The sequence below is a fragment of the Salvelinus sp. IW2-2015 genome, linkage group LG4p (assembly GCF_002910315.2).
Source record: "Salvelinus sp. IW2-2015 linkage group LG4p, ASM291031v2, whole genome shotgun sequence".
NCBI lineage: Eukaryota > Metazoa > Chordata > Actinopteri > Salmoniformes > Salmonidae > Salvelinus > Salvelinus sp. IW2-2015.
Genome location: NC_036841.1, coordinates 27,481,403 through 27,501,337, shown reverse-complemented (window position 1 = coordinate 27,501,337; position 19,935 = coordinate 27,481,403). Strand labels below are relative to the sequence as shown.

General features: G+C 43.1%; 1 protein-coding gene across 2 annotated transcripts in view; it reads right to left on the bottom strand.

Annotated features, from left to right (window-relative positions):
* Nucleotides 1-195: 195 nt before the first annotated feature.
* Nucleotides 196-19,935, bottom strand: part of LOC111960788 (cytospin-A-like) — a 29,693-nt gene continuing 9,953 nt past the window's right edge. The window contains exons 9-15 of one of the 2 annotated variants that reach the window (XM_023982994.2): nt 13,523-13,601; nt 10,296-10,388; nt 10,012-10,129; nt 9,194-9,296; nt 5,851-5,967; nt 5,547-5,606; nt 196-4,870 (exon numbers count right to left, since the gene is read on the bottom strand). In XM_023982994.2, the coding sequence (XP_023838762.1) occupies nt 4,781-4,870; nt 5,547-5,606; nt 5,851-5,967; nt 9,194-9,296; nt 10,012-10,129; nt 10,296-10,388; nt 13,523-13,601 (660 nt within the window). In that variant the 3' untranslated portion in view covers nt 196-4,780. The remainder of the gene's footprint in view (nt 4,871-5,546; nt 5,607-5,850; nt 5,968-9,193; nt 9,297-10,011; nt 10,130-10,295; nt 10,389-13,522; nt 13,602-19,935) is intronic. The other variant, XM_023982995.2, reaches the window with a different exon arrangement.

The following is a 19,935-nucleotide window of genomic DNA, read 5'->3' as shown; positions in this document are numbered from 1 at the left end:
TATATATATATATATAATCATTGAATCCTGGCAATGACCAGTACCTATTCAATTTGTGTAGCTCATCTTAGCAGAGGCAAGTCAGGCAACCTTATCAGACGCCTTTATGAGCAACAACAGAATGTTGTGAATTATTCACATGGAATCTTAGGATAAGGAGACTATTGCAAAGTACCAAAAACACCACYCATACAGTTGAAGTCGGAAGTTTACACACTTAGGTTGGAGTCATTAAAACTAGTTTTTCAACCACTCCACAAATTTCTTGTAAACAAACTATAGTTTTGGCAAGTCGGTTAGGACATCTACTTTATGTATGACGAGTAATTTTTCTAACAATTGTTTACAGACAGATTATTTCACTTATAATTCACTGTATCACAATTCCAGTGGGTCAGAAGTTTACTTACACTAAGTTGACTGTGCCCTTAAACAGCTCGGGAAATTCCAGAAAATATCATGGCTTTAGAAGCTTCTGATAGGCTAATTGACATCATTTGAGTCAATTGGAGGTGTACCTGTGGATGTATTTCAAGGCCTACCTTCAAACTCAGTGGATTTTTGCTTGACATCWTTGGAAAATCAAAAGAAATCAGCCAATACCTCAGAAAAAGAATGGTAGACCTCCACAAGTCTGGTTCATCCTTGGGAGCAATTTRTAAACGCCTGAAGGTACAACGTTCATCTGTACAAACAATAGTACGCAAGTATAAACACCATGGGACAACGCAGCCGTCACACCGCTCAGGAAGGAGAAGCGTTCTGTCTCCTAGAGATGAACGTACTTTGGTACGAAAAGTGCAAATCAATCCCAGAACAGCAGCAAAGGACCTTCTGAAGATGCTGGAGGAAACGGGTACAAAAGTATCTATATCCACAGTAAAACAAGTCCTATATCGACATAACCTGAAAGGCCACTCAGCAAGGAAGAAGCCACTGCTCCAAAACCGCCATAAAAAAGCCAGACTACGGTTTGCAACTGCACATGGGGACAAAGATCGTACTTTTTGGAGAAATGTCCTCTAGTCTGATGAAACAAAAATAGAACTGTTTGGCCATAATGACCATTGTTATGTTTGGAGAAAAAAGGGGGATACTTGCAAGCCGAAGAACACCATCCCAACCAAGAAGCACGGGGGTGGCAGCATCATGTTGTGGGGGTGCTTTGCTGCAGGAGAGACTGGTGCACTTCACAAAATAGATGGCATCATGACGGTGGAAAATGATGTGGATATATTGAAGCAACATCTCAAGACATCAGTCAGGAAGTTAAAGCTTGGTCGCAAATGGGTCTTCCAAATGGACAATGACCCCAAGCATACTTCCAAAGTTGTGGCAAAATGGCTTAAGGACKACAAAGTCAAGGTATTGGAGTGGRCATCACAAAGCCCTGACCTCAATCCRATAGAAAATMTGTGGGCAGAACTGAAAAAGRGTGTGCYAGSAAGGAGGCCTACAAACCTGACTCAGTTACACCAGCTCTGACAGGAGGAATGGGCCAAAATTCACCCAACTTATTGTGGGAAGCTTGTGGAAGGCTACCCGAAACGTTTGATCAAAGTTAAGCAATTTAAAGGCAATGCTACCAAATACTAATTGAGAGTATGTAAACTTCTGACCCACTGGGAATGTGATGAAAGAAATAAAAGCTGAAATAAATAATTCTCTCTACTATTATTCTGACATTTCACATTCTTAAAAAGTGGTGATCCTAACTGACCTAAGAGGGAATTTTTACTAGGATTAAGTGTCAGGAATTGTGAAAAACTCAGTTTAAATGTATTTGGCTAAGGTGTATGTAAACTACAGACAGACACACACACACACAGACAGTTGTACACTTTCCAACAGGACAAAAAGCTATAATGATTTTTGGGGGATTTTCATGAAATTTATTCTAAAAGTATAATCGAGAAATCATTTATCAAAGTTCGCATTTTAGCCTTACCCAGGCAGGTCTCTTTTAAGACTCCATAATGTTTCATATGTAGGCGACACAAAGCAAAAATGTGTGTCATATGAAGCTTTACCACTGTATCACAACCGGCCGTGGTTGGGAGTCCCATAGGGCGGCGCACAATTGGCCCAGCATCGTCCGGGTTTGGCCGGTGTAGGTCGGCATTGTAAATAAGAATTTGTTCTTAACTGACTTGCCTAGTTAAACAAATGTTTTAAAAAAAATACCGCTTGCTCTGAAATGTGTTTTGATTTCATTAACAATTTTCTTAATTTAATTAATATAAAACAAATATAAAAATGTAATGGCCCATTTTATACAGAGAAATTGGCATAGTAGGCATAGTAGGCAATGTAACCAATCACAGCCCTCCTTTTACTTGTATCATTGAACATCCTGCAACTCTAAAAGTAGCAGCAATCCTACTCTGGAACTTTGATATGTCCATGTAATAGGCAAATCAAATMTTTTATATTTTCAATATTCATGTTTATATTTTTCAATATTCATAAATAATGTAAGAATAAATAAAAAAATCTAAATACTACTCATATTACAGAGCAAGCYGTAAACATCATGGAGTCTTGGAGGAGGCCTGGGTAAGGCCAAAATGTCAGAAATAGGCCAACTTTGATTAATTATTTCTCAATTATGCTTTTAGATACTAAATGACACAGTGCCTTCGGAAAGTATTCAGACCCCTTGACTTCCAACATTGTTAAGTTACCTTTATAAAATGGATAAAATAAAACTATCCTCAGAAATCTACACACAATTACCCCATAATGACAAAGCGAAAACAAGTTGACATTTTTGCTAATTTATCAAAAAAAATAAAACAGAAATACCTTTTACAATAAGTATTCAGACCCTTAGGTATGAGACTCGAAATTAAGCTCAGGTGCATCCTGTTTCTATTGATTATCCTTGAGATGTTTCTACAACTTGATTGGAGTCCATCTGTGGTAAATTAAATTGATGGGACATGATTTGGAAAGGGACACAATTTAAGGTCCCACAGTTGACAGTGCATGTCAGAGCAAACACCAAGCCATGAGGTCGAGGGAATTGTCCGTAGAGCTCCGAGACAGGATTGTAATCGAGGCTTTGGGACAAGTCTCTGAATGTAATTTGATGGCCCAGCCAGAGCCCGGACTTAAACCCGATCGAACATCTCTGGACAGACCTGAAAATAGCTGGGCAGCGATGCTCCCCATCCAACTTGACAGAGCTTGAGAGGATCTGCAGAGAAGAATGGGAGAAACTCCCCAAATACAGGTGTGCCAAGCTTGTAGTCATACACAAGAAGATTTAAGGCTGTAATCGCTGCCAAACGTGCTTCAACAAAGTACTGAGTAAAGGTCTGAATACTTCTGTAAATGTGATCAGTTTTTATTTTTTAATAAATTAGCAAAAATTTCTACAAAACCAGTTTTTGCTTTGTAATTATGGAATATTGTGTGTAGAAAAAAATAACTATTTAAATCAATTTTAGAATAAGGCTGTAACGTAACAAAATGTGTAAAAAGTGAAGGYGTCTTAATACTTTCCAAATGTATGTCAACAATCATTCCTCCAAAGGACCATTCTATGGATTACATGTCATGAAAATCCCCAAAATCAGTCTATTTTCTTGTCCTGGTTTCATGAGGAATCACCCTTTGAAACCTTCAAAGTGTTTTTCATGGCATTGATGAAGGTTTAAACACATTCCATTTGAGTAAAGAGCCTCCCCTCCCCTCGTTGTGCTTTGAAATCAGTGAGGATTTGTGGAACAGTAAGGGGTGCCTTTACCGTAATGACAAAACTGTTAGCTTATCAGGTCAGCTCCCTGTGTTGTTCAGCCTATTTATGGATTGGTGTGCTACAGGGCAACTGACCTCACTATACACCCAGAGACTGGCCATGATGGCCAACCATCAGTTTCGTAGAGTTGACACAACAGACTGCTAGACTGAGAAAAATAACAAAATGTAAATGGTGTAAAAGACTTCAATGCAATTGACTTCCGTTACTAATGGTCAATGCTTATTGTATTGGCCAATTATGACAAACAAGAGACTAACATGGCACTGATTATTGTGAAGTTCAAGATATCTTCATCTGCCAAATCTGTACATTATCTCTTTGGAATATATATATATCTATATCACAGCAAAGCATCGGGCTAAAACAGTACACAACACCTACCGTGACAGTTAAGCTGGACCCTCTATCAGGTAAGGCACACTTACCATTAAAGTCATTGCTCGGACAAAATGGCCAAAACAATTTTTAAAACGCTGTCCTGTTCTCTGCAGTATTCCAAATCCAAAAACCATACCCACATTATTTTTCAGCTCGCTAAACATGTACTACCTAACTTGAAGTGTAGTGTTGGAGGTGATCATGGTGTTATTATAGGCTACTGCAGACAGCGCAGAGTTCACATAGGGCTGGAGTCAAGAGGTCAAAAGACTTGAGTATACAGGAAGTCACTGATCCAAGGGAAGTTGAACGACAGATGGGGGCCTGGTCAACACATTGTCCAATACCCAGGGCCTCGGTCTATCCATAGCATAGTCTTCGAGGGTTTCAGTCTAGCTGAGAAACCACATGAGCGTCCCAAGCCAAGAATTTGTAGAACATTGCAGCGTACACATGGAACATATTGGATGGAGTTAAGCGATAGCGCTTAAAATGTAGAACTCAGGGTCCCAGAAGTCTTTGCAGGTAGCATTAGCTGATGTTGCTCTAAGGTTGTCCAGTGTTGTGATGACAGCCCTGGCTCGAAATGTGGTCTGGGGTGTACGGGGCAGCGAGGTGTTCAGGCTTGAAGACGGGTCACGTCTCAAAGTACTTGTAGATGGCCGTGACGTAGGTCATCACACTCTGCCAGTCAGGCCTCTCTGTGTACACCATCTCTCCAATGTCCTGAGAGAGTGAGTCAGAGAGAGATAATATGGGTTGCAATAAAAATGTGTAACACACTGCATAGTTTCTTTCGCTGCAAATTGTACGTGCAGAATATTCTCTGAGTAAGAGATGGTGAGGAATAAGCAAGCACTCCTCATTTCGCCTAAGAGTAAGAAGTCACAATACTTTCCACCAGAGAAAGATTGAGAGGTGTTCCTGCCTCTACTTAACATCTAAATGGTCATATAATTGTCAAGAACACAGAGAGAGTGTCTCTTTTGTTTTAATAGCAAATCTCCTCCCCCTCTGTCGGCTCTCTGGAGTGTGTATTGGGGAAAACAGTGGGTCACCTTGTTACGATGAAGTCAACTGGCCTTGGTGTGACACCGCTCCTAAATAAACTGGAGCTGCTTGCTATTGACATGAACACATCTTTTAAGGCCTCACAGGCTACAGCCGGCCAAACTATGTGACGTTGGTGTGCATTGCTGCTGTAGGTGCAACTATACATCAGCCCCGTCTTTCTGTTGCCCAGTCAAGCCTTACAAAGGGGAGGAAGTTACATGGAATGTCTCTCTCACCCCTCTCAAATAAAGCATCTCACTCATTTCATTCTACGCTTTTAGTGGTAGTCAAATATCCTTTCGTTCAAATGGTGGAGCCGTCTTGGGTTCCTTTTAGCTCGGACACCTACCAACGTGGACTTGATCCCGACACTTTCCGCGGCCTGGAAAGCCAGTGTGAAATTCTCCTTCTGAAAGAAAAGTGAGAAAATAAACGTTTTTGATGAACGAACAACAAAGTGCGTACATGACACAAATTTCCAAACACTTGTCAGGGCGGATTCCTGGACACAGATTAAGCCTAGCTATGGACTATAAAGCAAGCMCAATGGAGAATATCCATTGAAAATGCTTTTAAGTCCACGATTAGACTTAATCTGTGTKCAGGGACTCCACCATGACTGCCTTCGTTGACAGTGGGAGCCTCCATCTCACCTTGTCCTGGCTGGAGAGCTCCAGGTAGGGGATGTGGGCAGGCAGGTAGGTGTGGAGAACAGCACAGAAGGCCAGCCCGTCGTTCCAGCTGCTGCTGAAGTTGGTGATGTCAATGTTCTGCAGAGAAGGAGCATAACAGTAAGGGATCAATAAAACCCCAGCCATAGGCTATCCTTATGTTTGACCATGTCATCCCAAACCACCAGCAACAACCGTAGATTACGCAAACTGTGTCTTTCAAGGGAAGTGGAAGAAGGAACATGTTTTAGCGCACTCGTGTTTCTTCACACTGCCTTGCACTCGAGCGAGAGAGTTTGACTTCAACCTTCCGCCACCCCCTTCTGCGTGCCCAATGAGCCCTGGTCAAAAGTAGTGCACGATATAGGGAATAGGGTGCCATTTGGGACGCAGGCCCTGTCTACAGCAAAACAGCCCTCACATGTCTTCTAAGGGTCACAGGGAACCTGTGTCAGTTATCAGAGATGTTGCGTGTCAAGGGACATGGGGAGAAGAAAATGGTACAGATACCAGGGCGCCATTACACAAGGGACACCGCAGTGTGGAGCATGGAAGAGGAAGGGAGTGCCAGCTTACTCAGCCAATAGGCGTCACTGCTCTCTGTGGGAACCCAATTCACTGGCTCTCCGGGATCACAGCACCCGTCTCATTGGTGTTAACCAGGACTACACATGCTGCGGACAAAGGCACTCTAGTCACGCACTATGGTGAGTCACACTGGTTGCGTAGCTTTTCCAACTCATCTTTTCCTCGGAACCTTCCCCCACACAAAAAGGCATGTATTCTCTATGCATCCCCTTTACCAGAGGAGTATATGAAGCAACGATGCATAGTAGAGTTCAAGCGACAGGAGGATCCCAGCAGAGAGCATTAAAGTATAATCTGTGGAAAAACAGGGKTGAGCTACGTTAGGAAAGGCTTGGCTGGTAGCAGTGTGTTTACAGTGAGCATGGCAGTGAGTGAGTCAACTGGCACGAAGCACTCCGAGCAGCAACAGAGCACGGGTAATGAACACATTAACTATGGGCCTCATGAAAACAATGCCACATAGGCCTATATACCGTATATATAAAAGAGAACAAGAGAGAACACTGTTTGTGGAGAGAAAATTTACAATTTAGAAGGGAACCAGGGGAGCAATAGAAAATACAAACTAGAGAGGCTATTTAGCATTGTAGCAAAGGCCTTGTCATTCCATTTCCCAGACTGAACAGCTAAGAACTCGTGGGCAACTCCGTAGGGCCCGCCCCAAAAAAAGAGGTTTATACAGTCGTGGACAAATATGAATTTTCACAAAGTTTGCTGCTTCAGTGTCATTAGATATTTTTGTCAGATGTTACTATGGAACACTGAAGTATAATTACAGGCATTTCATAAGTGTCAAAGGCTTTTATTGACAATTACATGAAGTTGATACAAAGAGTCAATATTTGCAGTGTTGACCCTTCTTTTTCAAGACCTCTGCAATCCGCCCTGGCATGCTGTCAATTAACTTCTGGSCCACATGCTGACTGATGGCAGCCCATTCTTGCATAATCAATGCTTGGAGTTTGTCAGAATTTGTGGGTTTTTGTTTGTCCACCCGCCTCTTGAGGATTGACCACAAGTTCTCAATGGGATTAAGGTCTGGGGAGTTTCCTGGCCATCGACAAAATATCGATGTTTTGTTCCCCGAGCCACTTAGTAATCACTTTGGCCTAGTGGCAATGTGCTCCATCATGCTGGAAAAGGCATTGTTTGTCACCAAACTGTTCCTGGATGGTTGGGAGAAGTTGCTCTCGGAGGATGTGTTGGTACCATTCTTTATTCATGGCTGTGTTCTTGGGCAAAATTGTGTGAGCCCACTCCCTTGGCTGAGAAGCAACCCCACACATGAATGGTCTCAGGATGCGTTACTGTTGGCATGACACAGGACTGATGGTAGCGCTCACCTTGTCTTCTCCGGACAAGCTTTTTTCCGGATGCCCCAAWCAATCGGAAAGGGGACTCAGAGAAAATGACTTTACCCAGTCCTCAGCAGTCCAATCCCTGTACCTTTTGCAGAATATCCGTTTGTCCCTTCCGTTTGTCCCTGATGTTTTTCCTGGAGAGAAGTGGCTTCTTTGTTGCCCTTCTTMACACCAGGCCATCCTCCAAAAGTCTTCGCCTCACTGTGTGCAGATGCACTCACATCTGCCTGCTGCCATTCCTGAGCAAGCTCTATACTGGTGGTGCCCCGATCCCGCAGCRGAATCAACTTTAGGAGACGGTCCTGGCGCTTGCTGGACTTTCTTGGGTGCCCTGAAGCCTTCTTCACAACAATTGAACCACTATCCTTGAAGTTCTTGATGATCCGATAAATGGTTGATTTAGGTGCAATCTTACTGGCAGCAATATTCTTGCCTGTGAAGCTCTTTTTGTGCAAAGTAATGATGACGGCACGTGTTTCCTTGCAGGTAACCATGGTTGACAGAGGAAGAACAATGATTCCAAGCACCACCCTCCTTTTGAAGCTTCCAGTCTGTTATTCGAACTCAATCAGCATGACAGAGTGATCTCCAGCCTTGTCCTCGTCAACACTCACACCTGTGTTAATGAGAGAATCACTGACATGATGTCTGCTGGTCCTTTTGTGGCAGGGCCGGAATGCAGTGGAAATGTTTTTTGGGGGGATTCAGTTCATTTGCATGGCAAAGAGGGACTTTGCAATTAATTGCAATTCATCTGATCACTCTTCATAACATTCTGGAGTATACGCAAATTGCCATCATACAAACTGAGGCAGCAGACTTTGTGAAAATTTATATTTGTGTCATTCTCAAAACATTTGYCCACAACTGTAGTCTCTGTTGTAGCACAAAATGCCCATTTGTACCAACGTGCCCCAGCCCATGCCGTGGAGAGATTCAGCGAAAGGGAGAGAGAGGGCAGAGGAAGGGCCGGGACGTCAGTGAAGTCTAGCACACTTCCTGGAGAGGGTAAAGCCTAACTGCTACCATGGTAACTACACAGGGCAGTCCTTAATGCTTCCTGGTGGGTAAACATCTTAAAAGCCTGGAAGGAGTAAGAAGGGGCTCTGATTGGAAACGAACAGGAAAGAAACACAGCGTTTACCGTCTGTGTTTGCAGCTATTGGAGAAAGCGCATAAGGCAATGGCTCTATTGYTCAAAACAGAGTAACGGTAATGATCTGATATTCTTTCCTGCATCTAAACCGGTTGAGAAACCAAAGCATTGTCCAATGYGATGGAGTAAGTACGGTGCGCTAGTTGGGGTGTGCATGCACGCGTGTGTGTCTTATGGCAGCCTGTACTCTCGACCCATTCCCCACCCTGTTAGTTAGTACCTGGTATCCTTCAGTCTTCTTCTGGCACCACTTGAGCAGGGCGTTCCTCTTGGATCCCCCGTACTCCCTGGCCAGTGCAGACAGGGCGTCTTTTCTCCCCTCCCTATGGACACACAGAAGAAATGAAAGAGCACACAAAGGGGTGTTTTACAGACACWGAGTAAGCCTGATCTTGGACTAAAATGCATTTTCTAATGGAGATTCTCCATTGAGCTTTATTWTTTTTGTCCAGCACCYGGCTTTATCTGTGTCCAGGAAACAGTCTCATCGTGTCCCTTTCAAAAGATGATCATCTACAACACGTCAGGGGGGACATTGAAAAACAAAAAAATGTGTTATAGTCGTCTTTCATCCTATGCAACTATACTCTCCCAGCCCCCTGCATTCACCAACTAGCATGTCAAGATGGTGAACAATAGAATCCCTCCATGAGATTGAATAATTCAGAGAGAGGGGAATACAGAGATGGAGCTCAGGAACGAGAGGGAGACAGTGAAAGGAGAAAATTTGTCCTTTCAGTCGAGCCCCTCAGCCATTCAGAGCAGTGTGTGTTGTCAGCGGTCAATATATGGTTATCAGGTTGCAGCCAATTAGATTTCCAGTCAACGCCTCCCGAATTACCTGGCATTTCCATTTCGCCCCCTGCGTCCCTCTGTTAGACTGGACAATCAATCTGTCACTTTGCTCATCTACTTATTTGTTCATCTACAGGGCAGAGGAGCCATGGGACACAGACGCACACACAAACAGATAGTGACGCGCACGCTACACAGATASTGACGCACACAGACGGAGAGAGAGCGCGAGAGGGTGCATACCGTAAGCGTCCCCTTGTGGAAGGGGGGACTGAGGCGGTGGGGGAGGAGGCTGCGGGGGAGGAGGTGTTCTCTAAGGAAGACATGTCTCTCTTCAGCTCCTCACTGCTCCTGCGAGACACTGGGGACACAGGTCACTGTTTTAGTAGTAGCTTAACACAGTGTCATCAGTACCACAATCATATTACTTTAACTATCAAGCCGCAATCAGGTCACTTGGAGCACACAGGCACAGATTTATGTTTACAGCCTCTGACACAGGTACATATGGTGGCGTAAACACACACCTGAGAGGGACTTGGAGGAGGAGTCCATGTTGGGGACCCTCTGAAGGGCAGAGGGGGTGCGGGTCCCAGAGGAGGCCCGGAACAGATGATCTGCTGTTGGGGATGGAGAACACACATCAGTCCCCATTACTCTAAATCCCCATAGGGGAACTAAGAGCCCTACCAGTAAAATAATTAACTTCAGAGCCCAAGTTAAAACCTTCATTAATACCTGTTAATGCAAGCAGACTTTTTCCCGAAATACAAAAGCAGTGGGCTGCTTTTGTGCCAAGCTTAGTGGAAAAACAGTGTGAGCTGAGCTAGCAGCGGTGGCTCTAAATTAGCGTGTGAACGGGGGGCTAAATCCACTGTGGCACACTCCTATTTCTCCTGGTCCGCAGGACAAATGGCACCCTATTAAATGCACTACTTTTGACCAGGGCCTATAGGGCTCTGGTCWTTAGTGATGCACTATACAGGGAATAGGATGCCATTTTCACCAAGCCCTGTTGTCTGTGCCTGTGGCCTCCCCACTGAGGGCTGCCTGCTATATGAACCTCATTTTAAAATGAAAGTATTAAGGGTCTGGGGCTGATGGGGGGGCTTCTTCCATTATTACACCTGACACTCAAGATAGAGGTCAATCGCACAGTCCTGGTGGGTCGGAGTTATCCAATCCCCTACCTGTCTGCTACACACTGCCCTAACGTTACAACCACCACTGTCCAAGCGATACCTCCTAGACGGCAGTCTTGTGGGGTTCTTCGCCTGAGATGTCACGGCACAGTGAGGAAACCTACTAAACTAGTTGAATGCCCTGACTAAGTGGAGAAGAGCATCTACTAAATGACTAAAGTGTCATGTGATTGCCCGAAATCGTAGTCGTCTGTTCTTTCGACCAATCAAATTAGTCAAAATTTTACAATTCAATTTTTTATTAAAAACACCCTGTGTTTTAATGAAATCAACTATATGCATTGAGCTTGTCTGATGCTTTAAGCACACTGTTTGAAGAAATAGAACACAAATGATTCAAGAGAGCCAGAGATCAAGATAACCAGAAGAAACAATTAAAAACGCACATGCTGGGTTTCGGAGATTCTGCCGTTACTCTCCTAAAGTTGCCGGTAATAGGCTACAGGAGTCMGCAACCTTTCTCATGTGGAATGCCAATTTATCTTACCATTTCTACCGATCTGCGTGCCAGTTATGGTTTTCAAATGAACATTTTCYTGGAACAGTTATTTCATTTCATTTATAATAACGTCTTCATATCTCAAAATCATTGTAATGTGGTTAATCAGAACTCTATCCAAATCTATATTAAAATGATAAACCTAAAAAGTAACTTATTTTGCCAACTATGTAAAAAATGCCTACATAAAGCCAACAAATAAAAACATTGCAGCCACAGGTAGAAAATATCCTGATYAAAATTAACATCCTACAAATCACATTGGCTACACATGGCCTGTCTGTGATGAACTTGAAACATTATATCACCTATTAACTTGGGTCAGGCCTGAAGCTGACTCCAGCAATCTTGCAACATTGTATAAAATATTCTGGGCCTCAGAGTTTCCTGCACCAGTGAGCTTGGGACAGACACGGCTGTAGGCTATTTGTGCTGTAGGCTATTCAGGTAGGCCTATTTTCAAAAGTTGACACACCTACTCATTTAAGAGTTTTTATTTTGACTATTTTCTACATTGTAGAATAACAGTGAAGGCATCAAAACTATGAAATAACACATATGGAATCCTGGAATCATGTAGACAGCTTTGCACACTCTTGGCATTCTCTCAACCAGCTTCATGAGGTAGTCACCTGGAATGCATTTCAATTAACAGGTGTGCCTTGTTAAAAGTTAATTTGTGGAATTTCTTTCCTTCTTAATACGTTTGAGCCAATCAGTTGTGTTGTGACAAGGTAGGGTTGGTATACATAAGATAGCCCTCGGTGGTAACAAACCTCAAGTCCATATTATGGCAAAGAACAGTCAAATAAGCAAAGAGAAATGACAGTCCATCATTACTTTGAGACATGAAGGTCAGTCAATATGGAAAATGAAGAAACTTTTCAAATTTCTTGACAAGTGCAGTCGCAAAAATCATCAAGCGCTATGATGAAACTGGCTCTCATGAGGACGCCACAGGAATGGAAGACCCAGAGTTACCTCTGCTGCAGAGATACGTTCATTACAGTTATCAACCTCAGATTTTAGCCCAGATAAATGCTTCACAGAGTTCAAGTAACAGACACATCTCAACATCAACTGTTCAGAGGAGACTGTGTGAATCAGGCCTTCATGGTCAAAATTACTGCAAAGAAACCACTACTAAAGGACTCCAATAATAAGAAGAGACTTGCTTGGGCCAAGAAACACGAGCAATGAACATTAGGCCGGTGGAAATCTGTCCTTTGGTCTGATGAGTCCAAATGAGAGATTTTTGGTGTTAAACCACAGAGCAGGTGAACGGATGATCTCTGCATGTGTGGTTCCACCATGAAGCATGGCGGAGGTGGTGTGACGCGTGCGGTTGCTTTGTGACCACCTGTAACTGTGCCACTTTATTTAGAACCAACATTGCTACCACAGCATTTTGCAGCGATACGTCATCCCATCTGGTTTGCGCTTAGTCCCACTATCATTTGTTTTTCTACAGGACAATGACCCAAAACACACCTCCAGGCTGTGTACGGACTATTTGACCAAGGAGAGTGATGGAGTGCTGCATCAGATGACTTGGCCTCCACAATCACCTGACCTCAACCCAATTGAGATGGTTTGGGATGAGTTGGACCGCAGAGTGAAGGAAAAGCAGCCAACAAGTGCTCAGCATATGTGGGAACTTCAAGACTGTTGGAAAAGCATTCCTCATGAAGCTGGTTGAGAGAATGCCAAGAGTGTGCAAAGCTGTCATTAAGGCAAAGGGTGGCTACTTTGAAGAATCTCAAATATATTTTGATTTGTTTAACACTTTTTTGGTTACTACATGATTCCATGTGTGTTATTTCATAGTTTTGTGTAGAAAATGTAGAAAATAGTAAAAATAAAGAAAAACCCTTGAAATTAGTAGGTGTACAAACCTTTGACTGGTACRATATATTTGCTACTGCTCGACAAAAAAAATGTATCTTGCTCGACCAACAGCCTACTGACCAAACAATCGACCAGTCGACTAATTGGAGTAATAACGGTTMTCCAACAGAATATAGTTGATATGAATGAAGACTGTTGTACCCACCTGGCATATTGAGGTCTGTGTAGCTGGACCTTTTATCCACCATGGAGGACAGGGGTTTGGGGGTTGACGCAGTGTGCCTCTAACACAGCAACAMAGGAGAATTAGACACACACAGTAGCATTTACAGCAATATTCTTCATTAAATGAGGACAGCATAGCTGAACTACTCAAAGTAATGAACTTCCTAATATTTTAGTCGCACCAAAGAAAAGTGATAAACAGAGAAAAAAAAAAAGAAGAAAAAAAAGAGTGCAGTTGTTGAAAGCCCAAGGGCTTATATGAAAACCACAACAAAGTGTAAAAATAAAAAAAAAAGTCAACAAAACCTACTAATTATAAATGAATTGATCAGTAAACTTTGGGGTTTGTTAATTAAGGTGAAGTGTACCATCATTATGTAATGATGTTGGTGCTGAGTTTGAGCCACAGCGCAATAACGCTAGCCTGAGTGCCATCCATTTTGTTTGTGCTGTCATGCCAACTCCTCGTCACACCAAATATGGTTGGCTTTGCAATGACAGCGATGGAGTTGGCAAAACAAAGGCTAAACAGATGGGACTAGGCTAGGATAACTCATGGTGTAGTGGAAAAGGATGAAGGTCACAGAGTGCTTCCACTTCCAGAGTGACTTGAGCCTGTTTCCCTCTATTTCAGGGGCATTAAACTCATTTTGCCCCGGGGGCCGCATTGGGTCTTCAACGAGGTCCGGATGGCAGGACTGAAAATTGGTTAGATTTCCTCACCGTCAAAATTTGCACACAAAAAAAAGGTCCTCTATCCATCGTTTTTGGAATTTCCGATGCCCTCTGACTGTCTAGCTTTGATTTCGGTGATTATTAGCGAGCTGGACAGTCAAGAAACTATAGGATTTATTACTCAAAACTACCCGTGGGCCAGATGTTTGACGCCCCTGCACTGCTTTGTCCTCTCTGACTCACTGCACTACTCATTCTATTCCAGGAGGCCTGCAATTACTGACTTGGCACAAATAATCAAACCAATGATGAAACACGACACAAATATAGAAAAGGAGACATCAGCCTAATAACTACCAAGTTTGACCTTAAATACATCCAACATTTATTATTTTTAACATAACTTCTGAAAATAATTCTGAGGGACATTAGTCTATTTAGATTTTTCCTATGAGTTACTAAGAACTCCACAAAAGTGCAGTTTGGATATCTGTGTAATATACACAGTGRACAAAACATTAGGATCACCTTCCTAACATTGAGCTTCACCCCCTTTTGCCCTCAGAACAGCCTCAAGTCGTCAAGGCATGGACTCTACAAGGTGTCGAAAGCATTCCACAAAGATGCTGGCCCATGTTTCCACAATGGTGTCAAGTTGGCTYGATGTCCTTTGGGTGGTGGATCATTCTTGATACACACGGGAAACTGTTGAGCGTGTAAAACTCAGCAGCGTTGCAGTTCTTGACACACTCAAGCTGGTGCGKCTGTCACCTATTTCCATACCKCATCRAAACAAATCTTTTGTCTTGCCCATTCACCATCTGAATGGCACACATACACATCTCAAGACATAAAAATCCTTCTTTAACTCTCTCRTCCCCTTCATCTACACTGACTGAAGTGGATTTAACAAGTGACATCAATAAGGGATTAAAGCTTTCACCTGGTCAGTCTATGTCATGGAAAGAGCAGGTTTTCTAGGGCTGTGGGGYTCATGACAGCCGGTGATTGTCATGCAAATAACTGCCGGTAATTGACTGCCAATTAACATAAACATGTTTAGCATCTCCGGCTTCCACGCATAGCCGACAAGCCACTGCTGTAGACCTTTGGATTTATTATACTTTTTTAAAATGTAGATGTTCCATTTATACTGAACAAAAATATAAACGTAGCATGTYAAGTGTTGGTCCCATGTTTCATGAGCTGAAATAAAAGATCCCACAAATGTGTTTACATCCCTGTTAGTGAACATTTCTCCTTTGCCAAGAATCATACCAAGAAGCTCATTAAACAGCATGATCCTTACACAGTTGCACCTTGTGCAGGGGACAATAAATGAACAAACCCCATTATGTCACAATGCCACAGATGTCTGAAGTTTTTAGGGAGCGTGCAATTGGCATGCTGACTGCAGGAATGCCAGAGAATTGAATGTTCATTTCTCTACCATAAGCCACCTTCAATGTAATTTTWAAGAATTTGGCAGTACTTCCAACCGGCCTCACAACCGCAGACCATGTGTAACCACGCCAGCCCAGGAACTCCACATCCGGCTTCTTCACCTGTGGTATCGTCTGAGATCAGCCACCTGGACACTGGACAGTTGATGTTTAACCTTTATTTAACTAGGCAAGTCAGTTAAGAAGCCTACCCCGGCCAAACCCAGACGATGCTGGGCCAATTGTGCACCGCCCTACGGGACTCCCAATCACGGCCGGATATGATGCAGCCTGGAGTCGAACCAGGGACTGCAGTGACGCCTCTTTCACCGAGATTCCTCTTTCACTGAGATGCTGCGCCACTCGGGAGCCTGATGAAACTGAGGAGTATTTCTGTCTGTAACAAAGCCCTTTTGTGGGGGAAAACTCATTATAATTGGCTGGGCCTGGCTCCCCAGTGAGGGGGCCTGTCATGTGAAATCCATAGATTAGTGCCTAATGAATTTATTTCAATTGACTGATTTCTTTATATGAACTGTAACTCAGTAATATCGTTGAAATTGTTTCATGTTGCATTTATATTTTTGTTCAGTATAATATAGCCTACACAATCAAAATAAATCCATTATTTATTTTAGGCAGGTCTAAAGAAACATTATGATGTGAAGAAAATGTGGCCTATTTCAGAAGAACAGAATAGCATATTCTGAGTCGTCCTTATGTTAGGTCCTGACCTGGCTATGCCATATGTCGGTGGGCTACACTAGTTCATTAAGCAGGTAAGATTTGCTTATAATTCCTGTGGCATTATTTTATAATAATAATACAATTGAACATAGCTGAATYACATAGAAAGGATATTTTTCCCCAAACGATTTCCGAGGGAGTGGGCGGGTATTCTGTGTTGAGCGGTTAACAAAATAAACATGTCCTCCTATATGATTCATTGAGTTATTCATGCAACTTCAGTTGTGATAAAAARATTAGAATGTATTAGAGATCAAAACATATAGCCTAAGGTTGCATGAGGCTACTCTCAGAGCAAGCACTCTGCTCTGTTTCTTGCGCAGGCTGCACACACTCCATCAGTCTCTCATTCAAAATTTGACAAGCACTTGATAATATTCTCACACATCAGACTTTCCTCAATTTAATCTGTTCTTTACATTATTTTAGAACCTCCCACAAAAATAAACACTTAACTAGGCTCTGTAGTCTATGGGCTCTCCAACCATGTTCCAGGGGTCCTAGGCCTTTAGGCTACGTTTGGAGSAACTTTAGTTGCGATACAAACCTTAGCAAAACATATGCTACATGATGCATGAAACTATGATWAAAAAATTGATTGCACACTCTGGGCATCATTCACAAGTGATAATATTCTCACCCATCAGACTATTCTCAATTTAAATATTGTCTTTACATATACTAAATAATACACTATATGGCCAAAGGTATGTGGACACCAGCTCGTCAAACATCTCATRCCAAAATCATGGTCATTGGGTTGCCCTTTGCTGCTCTAACAGCCTCCACTCTTCTGGYAAGGCTTTCCACTAGCTGTTGGAACATTGCTGCAGGGACTTGCTTCCATTCAGCCACAAGAGCATTAGTGAGGTCGGGCATTGATGTRGGGCGATTAGGCCTGGCTCACTCACAGTCGGCGTTCCAATTCATCCCAAAGGTGTTCGATGGGTATTTGGTATTTTATTACGATCCCCATTGCCTGTTGTAAAAGCAGCAGATACTCTTCCTGGGGTTGAGGTCAGGGCTCTTTGCAGGCCAGTCAAGTTCATCCAGACCAATCAACAAACCATTTCTGTATGGARCTCGCTTTGTGCACTGGGTCATTGTTATTCTGAAACAGGAAAGGGCCTTCACAAAACTGTTGCCACAAAGTTGGAAGCACAGAATCGTCTAAAATGTCAGTGTATGCTGCAGCGTTAAGATTTCCCTTCACTGGAACTAAGGGGCCTAGCCCGAACCATGAAAAACAGCCCCACACCATTATTCCTCTTGCACCAAACTTTACAGTCGGCACTATGCATTCAGGCAGGTAGCGTTCTCCTGGCATCCGCCAAATCTAGATTCATCCATCGGACTGACAGATGGTGAAGTGTGATTCATCACTCCAGAGAACACATTTCCACAGCGCCAAAGTCCAATGGTGACAAGCTTTACACCACTCCAGCCGACGCTTTGCATTGCGCATGGTGCTCATTAAGCTCCCGACGAACAGTTCTTGCACTAACATTTCATCCAGAGGCAGTTTGGATCTTGGTGGTGAGTGTTGCAACCGAAGACAGACAATTTTTATGCGCTACGTGCTTCAGCACTCGGCAGTCTCGTTCTGTGAGCTTGTGTGGCCTACAACTTCGTGGCTGAGTCGTTATTGCTCCTATACGTTTCCACTTCACAATAACAGCACTTACAGTTGACTGGGGAAGCTCTAGTAGGGCAAAAATTGGACCAACTGACTGTTTGGAAAGGTGGCATCCTATGACAGTGCCACGTTGAAAGTCACTGAGCCCTTTAATACGGGCCATTCTACTGCCAATGTTTGTCTATTGAGATTGCATGGCTGTATGCTCGATTTTATACCCCTGTTAATCCATAAATATATGTCCACATACTTCTGGCCATGTAGTGTATGTGTGAAATAATTTTTTATTTKGAAATGGGCCATTATCATGCACCATGGAACAGGGGAAAAATAATCAACAGTACGCACTTGAATAGCGAATGGCGGACGCGTTTTCCCGTGGTACATTTTCATGCCAGCCAGGTAGGTTACCCGGTTAGAAAGCAAAGCAATGTGCTTAATATTAGGAAAGTTGAGAAACAAATATAGTAGGCCTAGCCTAAGAAAGCTGATGGAATCATCCTCTTTTTAATAGAGGCCTTCAAAACTGTTCTCACGCAAATGCATAGCCTATAGAAATGTTGCGCAACATGGGCTTATAGGAACACTTATTTAATTCCATGTATCAACCAGCTATGCAGAGCTGGCTCTCACTGGGCAACAGGTGATCCTATTGTGCTCAAACTCTGAATTTCAAACCTCTCATGAACTGTTTGTTTAGATTTTCGATTGCATTTGCGTCAGAGTGATTTAGKGGGACAATAAAGCACTGAGTACCGGTCATTAGAGACGGCCGTTAGCAAGTATGGTATGTTACTATTGACCATCAGCGGCATCAGAGTGCAGTTTCCGAGAAGCCTAGTTACCGTGACTCAATGGTCATGTGGAATTTGACTGCGGTCATGACTCGTGACTGGTGGTAATACGGTCACCGTAACAGCCTTAGGTGTTCCTAATGTTTTGTACCATCATTGTATAATCKAAAAATATCCTCATGTTGTAAAGCGCTTAATTTATTCTACACCAACCTAGACAGACAATATATCCGACCAATCAGGCCTGATTCATTAAAACGCGAGTGAGGCCCATCAGAGTGAGGGACGGGCATCTCCCAGGCGCCTGCTGTATTGACCGCTCTCAAAATAAACTCTGCAGGGTAAATGAATGTTTCATGACCATCGTCTGTCTGCCATACAGAGCTTAGTTTCACGGAAGCGATTTTCCTATAGCTTGAACCAAAAATAACGCAGGCAGCGACCTTCCGATTCACTGAAAAGATAGGCTGCGCGCCAGACAGACAGAACCCACCGATCCAAATGAACGATGTTACATTTTCACTGGTCTCGGGGACAGAGTGATTGAGTGAATAGGCTCCCTGTGTATGTTGATTTACACTTTGGTGGTGGACCAACCAAAGGTATTTGTTTTAAGGCTTCTTTTTAGAAGCCAGTTTATAATTGTGAACATGTAGCCTACAAGAAAAAAAATCWATCAATTGCACTAACCCTAAACTTAGCCTGTAAAAGGAGTATGCCTTATTCAAGACACGTGGCTCTATTTCTGTGGAGACCGATCTATGGTGCCAATGATATCTAGAGCTTTCAGATGCTCTATTCCCCATAAGGTCAGACTTAGACTGGACTTGACACTCAGGGCCTTAGAATGAGCAAGGCTAACATAGCTGGCACTGGCAACCAACACAGGAACTTCACTCAAACAACATGCTGCAGTGGTAGCACTGAAAGCCTGCCTTAATTCACTGGTCTTGTGATGGTTAAAATGCCTCTGGGCCTGTTCTAACCAAAGGTTGGCCAAGACATTAAACTGAACCCATTAGACGTTAAAGTGTTAATGTTCAAGAATCACCCTTCCTCATCCTCCATCCAACCCGACTTGACACACAAACATCCTGTT